Here is a 21,892-nt window from a genome sequence, read left to right on the forward strand (position 1 = left end):
ATCTATTCTGTCACTTCACCACTGCGGCAATGAGAAGGGTTCAAGGGTCACGGCAAAGTAGAGAGAGCTGGATGAGTGAGAGGGTTTAAGTTCGCGCAGAGAGTGGAGGATTGTATATTTCCTAAGAAAACAGGAGCAGCCATTTGAGTGGAGGTCATCAACATTTCTATGCATGCTGAAAGAATAGGTGGAAGCGTTGGAGGAGAAAGGCCTCTTAAAACTAAATGAACTAAAAGCTCTTGGTTTGAATGCTCTTCAGTCTGTACTCTGCCAAATGTACTCTAGCTCGAATAAAGCACTCGGGTCAGAAGGGATGTTTTTTTTTTTAAGCTTTTAGGCTAACTCTGATTCCCACTTAAAACCACCTTTAGTCACCATTTCTAAACGAGACAAGGCCTTTTCTCTGCAGCCGTTTCACTATCATGTTACAGTTCAATAGAAATGTTCTTTACACTTTTTGAGATACTTCATACTGATGCTCAAAACTTCCATCTAAGATGGGTCAATAAAAGAAACTTAGATGAACCTCTGCTTTCAAATCAAGATATCAAGATAATAGCCAATTTAGCATTTTTTTCATTTTCTAGATTTTTTTGTGGAGATCAACAAATATATTTTTATATAGATAGCTCACACACACGCACACACACACGCACACACACACACACACACACACACACACACACACACACACACACACACACACACACACACACACACACACACACACAAAAACACACACACACACACACACTATGCACTGATTTGGGGGGTTTAATGCTTGTAAAATCCACATGATGTCAGTATGGATCTGTCAAATGATCTCTTTTTCTCTCACTTGGCATCTTGGTTTGTAGCTTAATTTGAATCATAAACACACTGCAATGTTTTAAAACATCACGTTTAATTGATCAATGGCGTTATAATTGATGAATTGTGTGAGAAACCACATTTTGCATAGATTAATTAATTAATTTGATTACATTTCTTTGAGCAGGGCATGGAGGATGTAGACTACACGGAAGATGTAGACTACATAAGAACTTAGTCTTATTGTTGACCATGAGAATAGTGTGTGGACAAAATAAAATGAATGAATTAAAAAATCTTAATTCAATGTCCACTTACAAGCTTTTTTGGAACTTTCAGCCATACGTTACTACATAATTCATAGGATGCAGTTGAAAGCTACAGAAAAAGCTTGTAAATGAACCTTGAATTAAGATTATTATGTCAAAGATTTACATTAAAGATTATACTGATAAAAGAGTAGCATATGTTGAGCACATACTGTAGAGTGTAGACTGTATATAAAACACATGTAGACAGTTTGCATAGCAGCAGGCGGCGATATGGAGCTTACTCGTACTAAACCTAACCACAGAAGAAGATTTAACTGCTAGGTTGGGTTAAACATTGCATGTTTAGACGTGAGCATCAAAATGCTTCTACAGACGGTCAGACCGTGGTTGCTTCGCTGCAGGAGCATACCTTTGGCTTGCACACGGTCTTACTACGCCGATAAAGTAGCTCGACTCGGGTCTCAGCCGGATAAACAGTCTTCTGAATTTCAGGTAGGTTAGCCTGTTGCTAACGTCAGCTATTACTCACTGCTAATGTCAACGTTAGCTAACTGTTGAACTACACAACTGACAGACAGATTTAAAACCACGCTTATGTCAGCTAATGTTGTCAAGCATAAAGAATATAGCTAGTTTATTTAGTTCCTAAATCACGCAGAGGCTAGTTCTAGCTAGTTTACTGGATACAAGAGGTCAAATTCAACACCTTGAGCTGTCATTTTTATGTCAGCCAAGGTCTAACGTTAAGCATCATCATCATCATCATCATCATCATCATCATCATAAGTTTGCCTGACCGCTGCATTTCTACTATTTCTACACCATTCTTCCTGCCTTTCAACAGTTACAAACAGCCTTCTGCTCCACGTGTCATGACTGGTTTGTAAGTGAAACCGAGTCCTGGTCGAGTAGAATAGTCCTGCTGGTTAGTTATGCCACCAAGTCGGTTTACTGGAGTGAAATTGTAATTTCCTTGTATGCGTCCTAGTACGGGCGATATGGAGAAAATCAAATATCACGATATTTTTGACCAAATACCTCGATATTGATACCGCAACGATATTGTAGTGTTGACTATTGGTGCTTTCACAAAATATTTAACCAATGAGATTTTTGATAAATAATCATCAGTAATGTGGATGTAATGACTAAGTGGTTAAAGGCAAATAATGGAACAGTTACAACAGTCTGGTAAGTTCAGAAAATGACATCACTTTACTGTAATGCAGACTTTAAAACCAGGAAAAGACAACTTATGCCATATTACGATATTCAAAATCTAAGACGATATCTAGTCTCATATCACGATATCGATATAATATCGATATCGTGATATATTGCCCAGCTCTACATCTTAGCCCCATTTTGTGGCTCTCAAGTAATCATCATTTTCCCAGTTGAAACTTTTCATAGCTGAGATTGTATACAGTGCATCCCAGGTGGAGGTGTAGATTGCTAGAGTGGCAACCAGCAGAGCTGTGGTACTCTGTGACCAGAGTTAAGAACCTCTGGTTCAGGGTATACAGTATAACTGATGATGAGTTACAAAAAATGAAATGCATCTATGTAGAACTGGGCAATATATCGATATTATATTCATATTGTGATATGAGACTAGATATCGTCTTAGATTTTGGATACCGTAATATTGTAATATGGCATAAGTGTTGTCTTTTCCTGGTTTTAAAGGCTGCATTACAGTAAAGTGATATCATTTTCTGAACTTACCAGACTGTTGTAACTGTTCTATTATTTGCCTTTACCCACTTAGTCATTATATCCACATTACTGATGATTATTTATCAAAAATCTCATTGTGTAAATATTTTGTGAAAGCACCAATAGTCAACACTACAATATCGTTGCGGTATCGATATCGAGGTATTTGGTCAAAAATATCGTGATATTTGATTTTCTCCATATCGCCCAGCCCTACATCAATGTGCAAAATCTACCATAAACATTTGTTGTTCAACTGTTACCTCTAAAACTGACCAGTTAGGTACCAGCATTACTTAGCACTTAAACATAATATAACAAATACAGAAATGTATCAGGCCAAGGTAGGAGAAAAGGCAAATAGGGTTTACTTTAAAAAGAAATGTTTGTAGGTTTTAATGCTGAAGAGCGTTGAAGTTATAATTGACTAATTCTGATCATAAGATGCATTAGTGTAATTACTGGTACATAGTGTCCACATCCAGTAACCAACAACCAATTCATCTTTACTGATGCAACACCAAAAGATTTCACTTGATGGCACCACACACACATTTTCTTTATCTTTCCAGCTTATACAAATGTAAACATGTCAGCTTATACCAATGTAAACATGTCAATTTTTTTATCGTTTCCCACATTAAATCAGTGTTAATGCAGCTATGTTCTTGACATTTTTCATTTCCTCTTGACAAAAAGGGGTAGTAAACTTCGCTATTGCAGATGATCTAAGAGCTCACTTTAACAATGTAATTAGCGCCATAATCATTACTTGTCTTCTTTTCTAATTGGGAAATGTCATGATGTTCGCCCACTCATACGATGATTGGGTATTATTGCAAGCTAAAGGGTGTTCTCGGTTAACAGTCATTAGGTGCTATGTCTGCCACAATCTGTAGAAATCATATAACATGACAAACTAAACTAATGTCTATGTACTCTTCTTGTTTTTCAGGAGAATTATGAGCGAATGCAAGTGCTTGTTGATGAACTGAAAAGCCGGACAGAGAAGGTTAAATTGGGTAGGTGTGAGCACATGACGGATACACACTTTGCCAAACTTAAATTCATCACTGTGTTTTCATTCCAACAGTGAGTTAGTTTCCAAGTTCAGGCCATCTGGGTGATGAAAGTGTTGACAAAACACCTTTAATTACTCTTATCTGTTCTAAAATAAAAATCCCTATAAAAGGGTAAAAACTCTGTTTACACTGTTTGCAAACATTGCCAGTCACACTTTTATTTAGTCGATATCGATTTCAGTGCTAGTACTCATCTAACTTTGAGTAGAATACTGTGTATAACAGTTATAGTTATTAACTATAACTGTTTTTAATGTGTAGGGTGTATATAGGTTTGTGGTTTGGGTTAGGATCTACATAGTCTATATTCACGAAGTACCACTTCCTGGATTGCTCCGGTGCCTCAGGAAATTCCGCCGGATGCATGTCTTTTTGCCGATGTCCGTTTGCTTCTGCTTTCTTTGTGTTGGAATTTTAAACTCTGGTGGATTTATGAGGACTGTTAACTGCTCCTCAGATCTCTGCATGGTATATTGAAACAGCTAGCTAGACTATCTGTCCAATCTAAGTTTTCTCTTGCATGACTAAAACAACTTGAACATACACGTTCCACCAAAACAAGTTCCTTCCTGAGGCTATTTTGCAGCGGATCCGTGCGGAGCTTAGCGCCGCCTATGGCGATTGTGATTGTTTTATAGAAATGCCAATGATGGTGATTGGTTTAAAGAAATGCCAATGAGCAGAGCACGTTTTTCTCCCATCCCGGAATGCTGTGTGGACTAGCCAGACCCTCCTCCGCAGCGCTGTAGAGGAAGGTCTGGCAACACTGCTCAACACTGGACTATCCAAAGTGTTGCCAACTTGTTTGTTAACATTCTGTTTATTTTTGATTAATCCAGGTGGGGGAGAAAAAGCCAGAAGACTTCATACTTCTCGTGGGAAACTCCTGCCTAGGGAGCGTATAGACAGACTGCTAGATCCAGGGTATAGTATCATCTACTTCCGTCTTTGGCTCAAAATTGATTGCTGACTCATATCCAGTAGACCAGATGCAAAACATTTGTAGTGCTCAGGTTTGATGTCATTACACAAACCATGGCGCCAGTAGTTCTAATTTCTAATGCTGTACACACTTGCCTACATCTCAAGTGTAAAATTGTTATTTTAAATTACAAGCATGTATGACATGTTTGTTTTTAATTTGGTTTTCTTGCAGGACCCCTTTTTTGGAATTCTCTCAGTTTGCAGCATATGAATTGTATGGAAAGGAGGAAGTCCCTGCAGGCGGTATCCTTACTGGGATTGGGCGGGTTTCAGGGTAAGCACCATTAATGAGCAGATATTTCTGTTAAAAACGGACTACAAAATTAAATAGGATTTTAAGCCACTGTCTGTGCCTCTTTAAATGCAGATTAAACATTCTTAACTAGATGCAGAATATTCAAATTGCAAAGTCTATGATAATTACATGGGGTGTTAATTTTATCTTTGTCACTTAAGTAATTAGCTTTTTGGTTAATTTCCAAAATGAGATTTCCCTTGAGTACTTCAGGTGCACCACAGATTTCAATTTTGTTTTTGTTTTTTTTATTTTTTATTTCTCATAGGGTGGAATGTGTTATTGTTGCAAATGATGCCACTGTCAAAGGCGGAACATACTTTCCAATTACAGTGAAGAAACACCTTCGGGCACAGGAAATAGCTCAGCAGAACCACTTGCCATGCATTTATTTGGGTGAGTTTTTCTATATTCAGAAGACTTTGGTAAATCAACAAACCTTTATTTACAAAATGGGGGAGGGGGGAAATATACGTTCACTAGCATAATTGAACATATAAATATGAAAGTCATTCTGGAGAAAAATGGAAATATCGTATATCAGGAACTTTATAAAATGAGCATACTAGAAGTTGTAGTTCTTCTATGATTTATTCATTAACTTGATCAGCCTGGTCTCCTCTGCAGTTGTTCCAAAATCAAAGGGCCCCGTGACTGTCTAGACTTGGGACATCCCAGAAGTCCCTCTTTAAGGCTATTTAGGCTTTATCGTATAAGGAAGACTGAGTGTCTGTAATATAGCCAGAGGCCAGATTTTAAAGGTCCCATGGCGTGAAAATGTCACTTTTATGAGGTTTTTAACATTAATGAGTTCCCCCAGCCTGCCTATGGTCCCCCAGTGGCTAGAAATGGCGATAGGTGTAAACCGAGCCCTGGGTATCCTGCTCTGCCTTTGAGAAAATGAAAGCTCAGATGGGCCGATCTGGAATCTTGCTCCTTATGATGTCATAAGGAGCAAGATTACCTCCCCTTTCTCTGATTTGCCCGCCCAGAGAATTTGGCCTGACCATTACAAAAGAGAAACATCATGGCTTTTAAACGAACAAAGTGGCAGTTGGTCAAGGCCACACCCCCAACATCCACCTTGCCCCCCCTCCTCCTCAGTAGCTACAGACACAGAAATGGCACATCCTAAGGGAAAGCTCATTGTGGGACTGGCTCTAGTGGCTGTAATTCTGCACCAAGGCTGAATTTTGGGAAAGAGACTTCAGATACAGTATTAGGGGACCACTCAGGTCTATATAAAAGCATCCAAAGAGCACCATGTCATGGGACCTTTTAATAATAACTGTTGAGTTCACTAACTATTCTGATGTTCTTGACTCCTTTAGTGGATTCGGGAGGGGCCAATCTTCCCAGGCAGGCCGACGTCTTTCCAGACAGAGATCACTTTGGACGTATTTTCTACAACCAGGCCAGGCTATCTTCAGAGGGAATAGCACAGGTGATGCTTATGTTTGGTTGATAACATTCAGTGTTTCCTCTATGTTGATTGGCAAGTGACGGTCCGCCACTGTTAGATTTCTCCCGCCACGGTATCAGAAATATATATACAAAAAGCCGTCTATCAGCAGTGATTGTAAAGAGCACGTCGACGGAGAATAGCGCAGACACGCGCTTCACAACGCGAGTGGGCACGCGTGCCACTCGGAGAGAAGGGAGAAAGAAAAAAGAGACAGGCTGTCCGGAGGGTTGAGATGGCATGTGTGCATCCTTGAGAACTGTAAGTCGTATAACTTATGTTGTCAGTTCATTTAAGCCTGTATTAGTCTATAGTTCTCGCACATTTTTAGTTTCACCTTCACCTGCTAGCTAAATTGCACGTGGCTGTTAATTCAATACAACGCCCTTGATATCATATCATGGCATAGGCCTAGTAGGCTAAACCGTGATTATTTCATACATTCATGAAACATATTGGGGGAAATTCATTCAACATAATTCACAGCCAAATAACAATTAAAAGTACGTTATTTGAACATTTTATAACCTAACCTAACCTGGCACCGCCTCCGTTTTGGTGTCTGCTGTGGTGCGCAGCGCTGTTTGGACCGTGCGCCGCTTCCCTTTTTTTCCTCGATAAACTCGCTCTCAGCTCCTAACCCAGCTGAGACTTTACCATGACTTCATAGTTTGTTGTCCACCTTTGGTCACTGTCTTTTACTGTAGTCTCTTGTTGTTATCTTGGATAGTACATTTGTTTTATTTGAAATAACTTCATGGATCAGTTCTTAGAAGTGTACAGGGTTGTCTGAAAAATGATATCAAAGAGGAAATTGATTCATCTGGTTATTAACTGTTGAAGAATAGACATCCTTGTGTTTAAAAACAAAACAAGAAGAAGTCCGTTTGTGTGAGAGCTGATAAATGTGATGGGTGCTGTAGAGCAGTCAGGTCTTGCCCTCACATCTCTCCAGAACAACTTCAACAAATTGAATGCCTATTAATTCTTGCTAATATTGTTTCTCCAAATGATTAAAACCATATATTATTCAAGGCTTTTCCTTCTATGGCATCTGTTCTTGTTTCCTTAAGGTTTTTTTCCCCAAGCCCTATTAAGTATTACCGCCTGCCACATTTACCACTAGATTGCTATATTACAAAGTCCAGTTGCCAGTGCCTAATACATTGTTGTTAATCGCATTGACATTTCAGTTCTTTATTGAAAAGGGCCTAGAAGGACAGTGTCATAAAAAAAGCGTAAAAACAAATACTGAATCTGACTTTCTACTGGTACAATCAAGTGTGAAGCTAAAAAATAGCTTGAAGCCAAGTTGTCCTTGAGCTTGTATTATACTGTCATAGAAATCAGCCATTCATTTCATAGCAGAGCTTTTGTGGCTTGGCTATCTTGGATGCCTGTTGTTAGTATTATGGCGCTTTTCCATTACATGGTACCTTCTCTACTCGCCTCGACTCTACTCGCCTTCGTCGAGCAGGTACCATGTAATGGAAAAACGCCATTAGACCTTTTCTTGACTCTTTCAGATTGCTGTTGTGATGGGCTCCTGTACTGCTGGAGGAGCTTATGTGCCTGCCATGGCAGATGAGAGCATTATTGTGCGGAAGCAAGGAACCATTTTCCTTGGAGGCCCTCCACTGGTAGGACATGTTTTTGTTGTTAGATTATATAAGACTAGGATGAAAGTTGGAGCATCAAATTGGCCGATAATCCTGTTAGTTGATTGGTGACTCGTATACCATAAATAGGTTTTACCAACAATTTACCAATTAAGCACAATAAATAACTTGCTAATGGCACATACTTTTTGTTGTATTAATTAACAGCGATCAGGTAGCAGACACTACTTAATGTTGAAAACTACTTCATTCATATTGTTAGGTGTTTTTGTTTGCTTGAAAGTCTCTGTGCTTTTGTATTTACAGGTCAAAGCTGCCACTGGGGAAGAAGTTTCTGCAGAGGACCTTGGTGGTGCTGATCTTCACTGCAAGTATGCAAGAACAGTATTTTTAATTACATTTCATGCATGGGTTTTTGATCTCATGTTTCTGCTTTTAGAGACGTGTTGTTTGTCAACTGCAACATCATTAAGATGTTGTCCATAGGAATACTGGGACTGCACCCTAAAATAGATCAACATTCTTGACAAAAGAGGACAAACAATGTGGTACAAATATTTTCCAGTGGTGCCATTTACAAGCTGGGTTTACACCGAGAGAGTAGGTTGAATTGAGAATTGTGTAATTTACGCAGATCACATGGAGATGCAAGACAATTGGAAAGAGTAATAGGGTTTTCTTCAGGTCAAAATGTTTTTGACATGAGAAGACTCAGCTGCGACAAAACATTTGTGGTATGGAGTCAGTGTGCAAGCATTACTCTTTTCATCATATTTTTTCACTATAGGTAGAGCTCATTTTTATGACACAACTAAATAGTCAAAAAATGTCAGTGGTCCACATTTACAGATTTAAATGAAACACATCACACACTCTTATCAGTGCTATCATTTTTTAAGTGATGATTTATGTGCTGTAATAATGTCACAGCGATTGATTTTTTTGTTTATTTTACAGAAAATCTGGTGTGACAGACCACTATGCGTTAGATGATAACCACGCACTCCATTTAGCAAGAAAGACAGTGAGAAACCTCAACTACAGAAAAAATATTGAGGTCAGTCCTATGATCACAATCATTAACAATTACCTTTTTATTGTCTAGCATGTTAAGCTGTCTGTGCTTTCTGTTAAAATGGAGTCCGTTATATTTTTCAGGTCACCACAGAACCTACTGAAGCCCCTCTCTACCCTGCAGATGAGCTCTATGGCATAGTTGGGGGTAATTTGAAACGCAACTTTGATGTCAGAGAGGTATTTGTCCAGTTTCCTATACATTGTCTCAAAGGGGCAAGAAAAAGAAGTTAAAGGCTGTACTTAAAATGATGATCAATCACTTTATTTTTGCCATAAAGGCTTGCCAGATTGTCTCATTTGGTTTAAAGCCTGTGACTTTCATTCTTGATGTAGACCCAGGAGCAAGAATTTCTGCCAACTCTAGAGATGTCAAACTGTTGTAGTGTAGAACAGTATTGACAGTCCATTTAGGATACAAGATCAAGTGACTGCTCCCTCTTTACAGGAGTTTTTCAACTGTAATAGGCTTTTCAACACAGGGCACCCTTAAATCACTTAAATTAAAATTGTTTATTGTATCAGTTTCTTTTTTTAAAAGTATCAGTCTAGTGGTATTATATATAATTTGTCTACCAATTTCTAACAACCAAAACCAACAATGAATTAATCCTACTAACAAGTTTCATCTGTGTAGCCAAACCCTGATTTAGCTTATTCCTCTGTGCCATAGAGCTCCATTTTTGTCCAAAAGCTATTACAAACAAATCAATGTGCAACACTGCTGCGCTGGGTAACGTGTTCCTTTGTTACCATGAGCATGGGCATTGTAGTTTATTGAATTGATTGAACATGCACTAATACTATCATGCTGTTGTAAATACTCACTATCACCATATCTTTGGCTGAAAATAGTCCCAAATAAAAACACCTTACCACTCATTCACTCCTGTTTGAGTAACTTTGCTAAAAACTACAGTGCCCAGCTGTTTTAGGAAATTACTTAGCCTTTTATATATATATATATATATATATATATATATATATATATATAAAAAAGGCTAAGTAAAAAAAATAAATAAAAAAAGGCTAAGTAAAAAAAAAAAAAAAAAACTGGACAATTTTATATATATATATATATATATATATATATATATATATATATATATATATATATATAGTTACATCTTAAGTAGGACTGAATGGACTTGTTGACACTAACAAAAATATCGAATACGCTGTGACATGTAAACTTGTAATGTAAGTCTCATCCATTTTTTTTCACTGGTCCTGTATTTAACTTTGCATTATTGACTTTAACAACTCTTCTCTATACATTTGATTGCAGGTCATCGCCAGGATCGTAGATGGCAGTAAATTTGATGAGTTCAAGGCTTTCTATGGAGACACACTTGTTACAGGTATGTGAAATGACATTCTTTTCTATTTCTACAACCCAGAGAATTATGTTTTGTTTAATGGAATCTACCAAACCTTAACATTTGACTCTCAATATATACCTGTTCAGGATTTTCAAGAATATTTGGTTACCCTGTCGGAATCATTGGCAACAACGGAGTCTTGTTTTCAGAGTCTGCGAAAAAGGTAAATAAATATCCTTTGGACCGAAAACGCTAATAGTGAATGTTCTCAAAAGAATAAATATGGATTTTTCAAAACGTTACTTGTGGTACAGCGTCGATCCTATGATATTATAAATAAACAGGCAACACCTGTGTAAAGTGTACCAAGCTAAGCCTCTTGATTAAGTTACATTTTCAAAGGAGTTAGCATTGTACTGGCAATGTGTTTCTCTAAATGTCAAGGTCTTTAACTTAATACTGAAGCACTTCAGATAGTATTCTCCACAGAGTATGCTACTTACAACACTGACTACCAAAATTTCTCTCTTGAAGGAGCTTTAGTCTTCGTAGGTGGTTTGTACTGACCTTTCAAGATCAAGGCGCAGAGTTTCTCTTGTACGATAAGGCACTCAAATTGCACTTGTCTGGGCCATCTCAGGAGTACTCTGATGAATGGCATTGTAATAACATAGCATTTAGAAACAATGAACAAGGGACAATCATAATTTTCATTTAATATAATTCACTTAATTTGCAAGCCAGTCTGCCGTGAACAGCTGAACTTTACACAGGCTTTGGAAAGATGAGGAGTTGAATTTGTGATTATAGACTAATATATTTTTCAAAGACATTTTGAATTAGATTACAAGCTTGACCTGAAAAAAAAAAAGGTTTCTTTGACTTATGTTTTTGTGAGGTCTCAATATAACAGTATGAGCATTATCTCATCAATGTAATTGCAGTTGAAAGGGACTGACACAGTGCTTCAGACAGACAGATGTGGAAGAGACATGCTCAGAGAGCATATCCAGGAAAAATCAATACAGCACCTGCATTTTCGAGATGCATTTTTGAGACACGCTGTCATCACTTAAGATGTGCCCGGGCTTCTATTATGCTAACTGTTAAATTGTTAAAAGCTTTTCCCCAGGTGTTTGTGAAAGGGAGAGGTAACAGAGCAAAGATTAGATTCCTGTTGTTGTGCACACATTTAGGAGCAGCAAACTGATGGATCATTTTTCACCAACTGACAGTTTCTTATAAGCAGCCGTCTTTCACGCTGTCTCCAACTTCTGTTTACACTTTGCAAGGCAAGGCAGGATGCTTCACTGAAAGAAAGCCAGTTGCCAAAATAAAGAAAACACCTGAGTAATTCACCAATGCAAATAAGATGTCTCTGCACAGTGCACTTTTGTGCTCGTTTTCCTGTGCAATAGCTCCTGGTAGCTCTGTGTTGTTAAGTGTATTTTTCTGGCAAGGCTGAAGGCCATTCAGCTCCTTCGTATTCAAAGTAAAATCTAACAAGTACAAAGCCAGTGTGTAGCCAGATGACCTCCCTCCCAAGTTGATACATTTCTGATCTCGGCTCCGATGAAGATGATGATGATAAAGGTGAGGCCAACTGCTCAAAGGACACGCACTTCAGGACCGCTTCCTGTGTCAGCACAAACTCCAGATGTCATTCAGACAGTATATGTAAATAGGTATAGCAACAGCCCAGGCGCTAGACTAGTACTTCAGTTCAGCATGTACACTTGTGTGCTTTAAATATATATTCTGATCTGTTGGCGCAGGTTATATTGCCAAGAAAAATACATCATTATCCTTCTCAACATCATTTTATTTAAAGGTCATGATAATACATGTGTGTGTTTTTTGTCCTTTTTAGCAGTTTTTCTGTTGCAGTGGGAATATACTAGATACACTGAATATTTTGATTCATTTTCAGGGAACGCATTTCATCGAATTGTGCTGCCAACGAAACATTCCACTTATTTTTCTCCAAAACATAACAGGTCAGTTGAAACTCTGAGGTTTGGGGGTTATTGACAGCTGCATTTTTATTTTCTCTTTCTATTACTCCATCACTTGAATTCAGAGTGAAAACAATAACGAAGGGTATTTATTAGGATTTTGGTACTTAAATAACTCAAAATATTTGTTAGTGGTTATATATGTTCGTGTTTTATTTAGATCCTAGGCACCTAATGAACCCTGTATTTAATACAAGCTTGTAATCGCACACTGCGAAGTGGTATTTGATAAAAGTGAAAATATCCCAGTTTACATAATCAGATATGACATGATGTACATTTTATTTCACAGCGTGCTGTCAGTTTACCTGTTTACCATTGATCGTTTATTTGTAACACACTTGTCCCTTGAGATGAAAACACACAGTCAATCCAGTTTGTATTTGCAATCTCTCCTCTGCATCTTTATCTTAGGCTTCATGGTGGGTAGAGAGTATGAAGCAGGAGGAATTGCCAAGGATGGAGCTAAGATGGTAACTGCCGTTGCCTGTGCAAATGTACCCAAGATTACTGTTATCATTGGCGGCTCCTATGGTGCAGGAAACTATGGCATGTGCGGCAGAGCCTACAGGTAAGTTAATGTAAAATAAAATCGACAGTACCGGTAGCATTACAAATTAACAAAATAGAAGCCTGGCCAAGACCTACAGTATTACATAAATATGAAGATCACTAGCTCCATTTAAATTATTAGTGCATAATTTAAATGTACAACATGTACTGTGCATGCTGTTCAATATGTGTAATAATATGCATCAGATGCACTAGATTCTTTTATTTAGGTGGAAGTGGCCTCTTCTTGACACCCAACACCTGTAAAATGGTTGTTGTGTTGTGTATACACTCATACCTTTCATTGTAATATACTGTAGTAACATTTGCATATATTCTGTAAATAGTTTAGACACAAGCTATTGTCTGATTGGATTAAATTTAACTCTTGTCATCGGTGTCTCACTTAGCTTTTTCTCCTTTTTGTTATCAATTTAGATACATTTAGAAAACAAATGCCAAGCATTATATTGTAAAATTTTTGTGAATTATTTAGTATTCCCTAAGTGGTACTTTTTCTGGCCAAAGCTCTCATAAAAGATGTTTTGCTGTAATTATCATCAGATTATCAGACTATTACTAGAGTAGGAGATCTTCATTAATGCAGGTTTCTGTTTTTGTTCTTGTTCTTATTAGTTGCTTGTCTGTGATTTAGCTATTCTTTACTATTCTGGCTCTGCAAATAACAAACACATTTCCAATTGCTTTTTTTTCTTCTTCTCACAGCCCTCGATTCCTGTACATGTGGCCAAATTCCCGAATCTCTGTAATGGGGGGTGAACAGGCAGCCACTGTCCTGGCCACCATCACCAAGGATCAGAGGGCACGTGAGGGAAAGGAGGTAAAGATTCATATTAATCATCCAGTCGATGCTTCACTGGAAAGGCTTAAATTAGCTTTTGAGGATTTGCTGCCAAAAAACATAAACATATGAAGATTCTTTTCTTGCAGTAATGGTTTGACAAGGCTCTTATACAAGGATAAAATTATATCAGCGTTAAGTGTTACTGTGATGGCTTATCTTGAATAGTGCAGTCATCAAGTGGCTGTAATTAAATTGTGTCAGGTATGCTGTTATGGGTTGTATTAAGAGTGCTTTAATAGCTTCAGAATGTCATGTCACATCAGTGCCCTGATGGTAAGCGTTTCAATCAGTGATGTTTAAGATGGTATTGAAAAGGAAACTAATCATTAGTTCCTTTTTGAAATGTAGTCTCTCTTTTTACCATCTTTATTCTACTTGTATTCACAGTTAAAATCTAAAGAACAAGTTATATTTTTGGAGATATAACCAGCAGTAACATACAACAAAACAAAAACAGAACAAAGGCTTTGCTTGGCAAATACAGCAGCAAGACACTGTTGGCCCACACCTCTCTCACCCATGTATTTAGATTAGGAGACTGTGGACAAGGGGGAATTAATAAATTCAACCTCAGTCTCACTCAAGGTCTTTGCCAACTGACATCCAGACACACACATTTTATCCATGATCCCTTTTAGCTACCACGAACCACAAGCTAATACATAGTGGCTTTATAGGATGGGCGTGCTTAGCTCGTTGCCCAAAATCACATTTGATCGGATACATTTATGTATACAACCCACAGTTCAAGACGAGTCGAGGGATTTTGATTTTAAAAATACTCAAAAATGAAAATTTGTGACCTATATTTGCCATATAACAAGAGATAACTGAATGACACAGGATTAGATTGTGTCTAACATACAGTGTTACCTCAGTTCCTAGTTTATTTAGTCAACCTAGCTAAAACGATTACAGTCTGCAATGCATCAAAACTTCATGATGATTATACTGTACATAGTCTATATCGGCGACCTTTCATTTCCGGGATTGTTCAGGTGCCGCCGAAAATTCAGCCAGATGTCCGTGATCTTCCGCTTTCTTTGTGTTTGCATTCTAAACTCGGTGGATTTATGAGGACTATGGTTAACTGCTCCTCAGATCTCTGCAGGGTAAATCGAGCTAGCTAGACTATCTGTCCAATCTGAATTTTCTGTTGCACGACTAAAACAACCTTTGAACGGACACGTTCCACCAAAACAAGTTCCTTCCCGAGGCTATTTTGCAGCGGCACCGTCATTGAGTCCACCCAAGACAATTGGTCTGATCGGTTTTAAAGAAATGCCAATAAACCAGAGCTCGGTTTTCTTCCATCCCGGAATGCTGTGTGGACTAGCCAGACCCTCAGCAGCGCTGGCAATGCAAGACTATACTGTACATGACTGTTAACATTTTCATTTTTCATTGTTTTGCATACCTATAGCACCAATTCTTTTTTGTTTTAACAATTTATTCACAGTTCACAGCAGAGCAAGAGGCCGCCATGAAGAAACCAATAGTACAGCGGTTTGAAGAGGAAGGCAGTCCATACTTCTCTAGTGCTAGGTGAGCTTTGGTCATGACCCATCATTCTGTGTGTGTGATAAAAATGATTCACCGAATGTAAATAACATCTTGATTTCTGTATTAAAGTAATTGATGAAAGACCTGCACAAGTATTAGAAGAAGCATCCGATAAGTGAGGTGCATTGCGACATCTAATGTGGTGCTTTGTTTTATTTTATTTTTTTATACAGACTGTGGGATGATGGGATTATTGATCCTGCTGATACTCGTTTGGTTTTGGGACTGAGCCTCAGTGCAGCACTGAATGCACCAACGAAGAAGACACGTTTTGGAGTGTTCAGGATGTAATGCTTATTTAGCTTGAACAGGTGAAGAGTTATCTGTTAGAGTTGGACATATGCAGTCTTTAAACTAGTCTTTGTAGTTTTACTTGTGAGGTGTCACCAGATTATAAGCAAACACAGAAAAAAGATAAATCACTTACGTAGAATCACACTACCTGGGATCAGTGGGGACGTGATTGGATGATGTGCTGTTGTTGTGGGATATTTCCACTAATAAGGTGTGCCTTAACTGTTACTTTTCCAGTGTAAATGCAAACTGTACTTCACTGTATTCTTTTCCTCTTTCCCCTCATACATTGATTGGTTTTTTTTAAACCAAATACTGTAAATGATGAATTATAAAAATGTGAAAACATACAAGTTGCTATTTTTATTCAGGACCATTACTGCTACTCAGTACCTGCAGTACCTGGTATAGGAATATCAGAGAAAAACAATATTCATAAGGGGGTGCTGTTTAGCTATAAATGTTTGACTGGCCACAGTCTAGAGGGTTGGTAGAAGCACACTCAACCTTTTTCAAGCTAAATGCCCTTGTTATAACACAGTGGTGTTCTCGTATTGACAGAGGAGCTGTTTTGAGGAAAACTAAGCTGAAGATGTCCAAGCTTGGTGCAATTATCTCTGTATGCCCACTTGAGCTCTTGTCCAGAGGCACTAGTTTATTGTGCCTTCTGAGCCAGCCGTCTATTTGCTTTTCATGTTAATAATTGTGCAAATATTGTGTTATAGCAGGTGGCAATAGGATGTAGTCTTATAGATCGCAAAGTACAGGCAGTGTGTAATGTGTACTGAAGCTGAGCCACCAAGGAAGAGTGCTTAACTTTGCCAGCTGGCCACCCTGTTCTTTCCTCCCTCTTTTCCATTTTGTCAATCTATCTCTTTAACTGAACATGCTGCACACAGTTGGTATACCCACATATTGGTATGGACCATCTGAGTTTACTTTAGCAACAAGTTACATTCTTTCTCTTTAGGACTTTAAGTGGCCAAGGATTAGGTACAGCAGTAGATTTGAATGTCAGCCAGCTGGTTAAAATGCTTAACTTGAAGCCCTTCATGCTCATCTGTGTATGCTTGTGTGGCTGGCACACTGAGGCTGTGGAGAGCTTCACCTTAGGGAGAGCAAAAATAACTTGTGTGTGTGTGTCACCCACACATCCTCCACCACCTCCTACCACCAATTTTTAAAAGTGGTTCGCTGGTTATGCTTCATCTTCTTCCACCAAATTTCACTGTGGGAGCATTACCAAACAGCCTGAACCAGTTTTAAAAGTTTAGATTTTATTGAAGGAAGTAAAACTTTCCAGAAATGTTCTAATGACTCAGAAAAGTATTGTCTCATGCCTGTTTTTTTCGGTATGTAATAAAAGACAGACTACATAAATGTAGTATAATCATATTTATAACAATGTATGATTTCACTCTAGATTGATGACCTAACTTTTCTCTCTGACCGTGACTGCTCTTAACTGCTGTAATTATCAATCACTGGGTGGCTTCCAGGTCTCTTAACAGAAGGACGAAGCTGTCCTTTTGTCTTGTCAGAATATCTGGCAAGCTTTCGATTTGCTGTCGAGCATTTTGGCTTTGAGGTTGTACAACACTTCACAACCTAGAGGATGACAGCCTTCCCTAGAATACAGGCAATCGGGACAGTTTGCCAGACAGATGCTCTTATAAACAGAAATGTGCAGCCAGTGTGTCCAAACTTGAATGTCTTGGGACCAAAACCCTAAATTTCACATTCAACAGGGTCAACCTGGCCCTAACCTTTAGAGGACCACAATACTCTTCCTTTTACAAATCAATTTTGTATCAATGCTGTATCAGTGATATGCATCTTTAAAGTTTCACTGCATTATAGGGGTAAATATTGTCTTCAGCAAGGACATTCCAGACACAATGGAGCTGTATTCTAGCTGAGCTGATTATTGCATCACTTAATGGCAAAGCCCACCATACACGATGGGTTTCTATGCATGGGTCGTGGTATCCAGGGCATCTGGCAACCTTTACAACTTTGAAGAAAACCTCAAAGTAAACTTTTGAGTGCTGCCAGCCATATGCCAGTTATCAACAATATTACAGAGTCACAGCAAAGATTATTTTCTCAGGTATTCTTGCTGTATTGTTTGATATCCTCGTCAAAGTGACAGGAATGTTGTGCTCCACACGTCTTACAGGTTCTTTCAGAATCCACCTCATTTCTTCTTGGCCACGAAATGTACTTTCCGTAATATATTTAGATTAGATTTTTATTTAGATAAATTGGACTACACTTGATGGGAATTAATAACTGGCTGAAATGGTGTCAACTCTCTACTCTTCCAGTTAGGACAAAATACAAACTCTAGGTCTTAAGTATGATTCTTTCAGACCTTCCTGTGGAGGAGGGATAGATCTTAAAGTATCAACATATTCCTGTCACTCTGCAAAGCATGTTGCTTTTGTGAGGCTCATTGTGACCTTTTACTGTTCATACATTCATTGTATGTCAAATACAGAGATTATGTTAATTCAGACCACGCTATTCTGTAGTCAGTAGTTGCAGCCGTAGCGAAAAAAATAAACTTCAGGCAGATTGGTAGACTTAACAGTGAACTAATTTACCCCCCAAAACAAGTGTCTTGGGTTGGTTTGAGGTCAGCAAAAGATTTGTCACAAAGTGAAATTCAGATTAGTTATCATTCTCAACCTCCTAGAAATCTGTTCTTAGTTCAGTATGAACAATTCAGTTTAATGATTCATTTATGACAAATAAATTATACCCAACCTGATTCAGGAGCTCATTCACTCTCTTGACAGATCTGCTTGGACAGCTATGACTCATGTTGAAGTCACCCCACAGCCTAAAAATAATCATGACTGAGGATTTGAGTCAGTCTTAATGTCCAGCTCCTGCAGGGAAATGGATTTTTGTCTGATGCAGACAATTTTCTTCTTCCCCCAGTGAGTCTGTAATAGAGCCAGACAGATATATCGGCTGGCCGATATTAGGCATTTTCCAAACTATCGGTATTGGCATTTATAATGGTCGATAAACAAATATTTAAAAAATGAAATAAAAATGGACGAAACACCCTTCAACCCCGTTATGAGTGCTGATATTACATAGTTTGTCCACCAGAGGGTACTCTACAACGTCCTTGTGGGCAACACTCTTTGATTTTTGTTGTTATTGTGTTTTTGTTCAAAGGACTTAGTTTCATATCTTAAGTTTGTGTTTTTATACATTTTATTTATCAGAACTTTAATATATTTTGATGTTCCTCTGTTCTATTGTGACAATAAAACAAACAAGTTTATTTTTAAACTGCATTATCATATTATTTTAGTGAGGACTCATAAATAACTACAAATAACTAGGGAAATCTGTTTGTTTTGTTACGCGTTTCTGGATAAAAAAAAAAAATCTACCGATATATCCGAATATCGGATTTTTAAATCACCAAATATTTGTATCGATATCAGCCTTAAAAATCTCTTATCAGTCGGGCTCTAGTCTGCAATCACTGCTGAACATGAGAGAGATGCTTCAAACGAATATGTCAAAGTCCAGGAGATAACTGATGTGTATTAATTGAGGAGGAAAAGATTCGCCAAGATTTGTTTTCAATTTGAATAAAACACAATACCAAAAACGCAATCATTTGGATAACCTCTTATTTTCATTTCAGTGCAGCTATGTTTGTCATTATTGGACATGGAACAATCAACATTTAGTTTAAATGTGGGGTCAGTTCAACTGTTATTAAACAGTAACAGAAATCCAAATCAAACTGTCAGAATAAATTTGGAAGTGTTGGTGCGGTGTAAAAAGTATTGCACCAATCACAGATACAGGATCATAGGTAACATAATTAAAATACAAAGACACGGCTTACTGATTGCAACGTAATAATTGATAGAACTCCTCTAAACAGAAGTTTTGTTGCAAAGGCAATACACTGCAATGCAGAAGAAGCTGCAAATTCAACAAGACAAACAGTCGTATTTCACAGGACACAGATGAGTCCAGAGGGCTGCACAGGATCAGACCAGGTCAGATGCTTATACCCCCCCCCAACTTTCTGTCCCGGCTCCTGGGTGAAGAGGCTGCAGCCTCCGGGGTGAAGCTGCCGCCTCTGTACTCCCCCACTCTGTGCTGTGTGGTGGCCCGGACACCGAAGTGACGATCGAGCCTTGTGGTGCAATGTAGGCTACGTCTACACCGTCCCCAGACTGACGGGGCCGGAGGTCCAATGAAATGAGTCGACATACTGAGGTAGTCAAATCAAAGCCAAAGGGAGGCGCTGTTCCGTCGTCGTCTGAATTACGTCATGCACAAACAGCTGGTCGTTGGCAAAAATCTGAAAAAATGTAGACCAGCACAGCGACTGAGAACTGCACCCGGGCTGTAGCCCTCCACTAAATATTTTGCTTTTAACGATGTGGCAACTGGAGCGTCTGGGCTCAGGATGTAGCCCTCCGAGGCTCCTCTTGCTTGTTTACACCTATCTGTGCGCTCTTGGAGGTGAGTGGTTTCCATTCAGTCAGAGTGTAAGCTTTGATTCACGGGGAGCTGTTCCTTTTGTCGGGGGTGCTGAAATCCTCCCGGAGAGCAGCAGCGGCAGCAGCATCGGATCCCGTTTGTGGTTTGAATCTTTTGAGTCTTCTAAACATTCACAGCTGCTGCTTTTAGTCTCGGCCACCAAAAAAAAACCGTTTTCATGAACACAGACTGGCTTCAGTTACGTGACGCATGGGGAAGGTTGCAGCTAATTATGGCACGCAACACATTGACAGATGCTCCTATAGGTTGCACGTTACGATACTGAGGGCTAAATGTGGCCACAAGAAAACCCATCAGGCTGGACGCTTTCATTGTTGTTGCCTTTGGTTGTTTTGTTTATTTGTTTGTCTATGTTTTGCTTTGTTAGAGAAGGCAAAGACAAGTTAGGACACGTTGGCATAATACAAAATATGATCGGATTCATTGGACAATTGGGCAATGTTTAAGTTAAACCTTGTTATTTCTAATTTTAATTTAGCCCTAATTGTAAAAATTAACAGATTTACTTAATCTTGCAACATTAAAGCAAAAACCTTTGAAATTCTTTAAATTTCGACTCATTTTATTAAACAACATGACCCAACAAGTTTTTCTCTTTCTGCATATTTATTTCCTTTAAAAAAGAAAAAAGAAAATCTTATGTAGACCGACATGAAGGGTGTTTTTCTCCTGTTTTTTGGTGTCCAACCACCAAGATGTCTTTGCAGCTTCAAGACAGAGGCAACAAAAACCTCAGAGCTCAAATGTGAGACAACAATGAATCCATACCTACAGCACACGCTGTACTGGCTGTGGTCACCGAAGACCTTAAAGGTCTGTCTAAGGATGTTGCAGTCCCCTGACAGACTTGTTGCTGTTTCTCTCCAGTGGTTTTTGTAAATCCCTGGACTTTGTTAAAGTCATGTCTCTTTTTTAGTATCACAGTGAGGAGGATCAAATTGATATTTGACAATTGGGTCATGAATGCAGAATTCAGTGCTTTAGCTTGTTTATTTAAATGCTCCTTGTCTCGATGATCAGCTGGAAGTCAGTTTATCCAGTTGGGATAGTGTGTTTGACCAAGAGTTGGAATTGATGGTCAGTTTACGCCAAATTCTGTCTTTTAATCATTGTTCTTACAGATGGTTCTCCTTCTTTTATCTGTCTTTACTCCTACAAAATGATGCTAAAAAAGAAGGAATTTTGAGAAGCAGCCTTTACGCTCTTCCAAAAAATAAGGTTTAAAGACTCCTGCTAAGCATTCAAGGATAAATCTCTAGTTGAGATGACAAAAAGCAGGATTATGCTTGTATTAAGCCTCTAACGGAGTAAAACAGTGGTTAGGAGGCGCTCATTGAAGATTACTGAATTCTGAACTGTGCTGTAAGAACAACTGTAAGCACTCTGCTGCCTTTATCTTTCAATGTCTTTATTTAG

The 21,892-nt window shown here is 38.5% G+C and overlaps 2 protein-coding genes across 2 annotated transcripts in view; both read left to right on the forward strand.

The window, feature by feature from the left end:
- Nucleotides 1-1,358: 1,358 nt before the first annotated feature.
- On the forward strand, nucleotides 1,359-17,323 carry mccc2 (methylcrotonoyl-CoA carboxylase 2 (beta)). The gene is made up of 17 exons (XM_039803964.1): nucleotides 1,359-1,574; nucleotides 3,757-3,823; nucleotides 4,723-4,807; nucleotides 5,040-5,141; nucleotides 5,431-5,558; nucleotides 6,494-6,606; nucleotides 8,151-8,264; nucleotides 8,550-8,614; nucleotides 9,201-9,300; nucleotides 9,402-9,497; nucleotides 10,606-10,678; nucleotides 10,786-10,862; nucleotides 12,570-12,636; nucleotides 13,069-13,225; nucleotides 13,933-14,047; nucleotides 15,531-15,616; nucleotides 15,808-17,323. Exons 1-17 carry the CDS (start codon nucleotides 1,443-1,445, stop codon nucleotides 15,923-15,925), a joined length of 1,695 nt encoding a protein of 564 aa, XP_039659898.1. The 5' UTR covers nucleotides 1,359-1,442; the 3' UTR covers nucleotides 15,926-17,323.
- Nucleotides 17,324-20,228: 2,905 nt separating this feature from the next.
- The window catches only part of tmem8b (transmembrane protein 8B), a 34,804-nt gene continuing 33,140 nt past the window's right edge, over nucleotides 20,229-21,892 (forward strand). The window contains exon 1 of the mRNA XM_039804592.1: nucleotides 20,229-20,437. Within this exon, the coding sequence (XP_039660526.1) occupies nucleotides 20,353-20,437 (85 nt within the window). The 5' untranslated portion in view covers nucleotides 20,229-20,352. The remainder of the gene's footprint in view (nucleotides 20,438-21,892) is intronic.

The sequence above is a fragment of the Perca fluviatilis genome, chromosome 6 (assembly GCF_010015445.1).
Source record: "Perca fluviatilis chromosome 6, GENO_Pfluv_1.0, whole genome shotgun sequence".
Lineage (NCBI taxonomy): Eukaryota > Metazoa > Chordata > Actinopteri > Perciformes > Percidae > Perca > Perca fluviatilis.

Bases quoted from the DNA above. Each gene is read 5' to 3' on its own strand.
- mccc2 (XM_039803964.1), top strand. From the start codon at position 1,443: ATGCTTCTACAGACGGTCAGACCGTGGTTGCTTCGCTGCAGGAGCATA. The intron at 9,301-9,401 runs GTCAGTCCTATG...TATATTTTTCAG, and splicing joins ACTACAGAAAAAATATTGAG to GTCACCACAGAACCTACTGA. The intron at 10,679-10,785 runs GTATGTGAAATG...ATACCTGTTCAG, and splicing joins TGGAGACACACTTGTTACAG to GATTTTCAAGAATATTTGGT.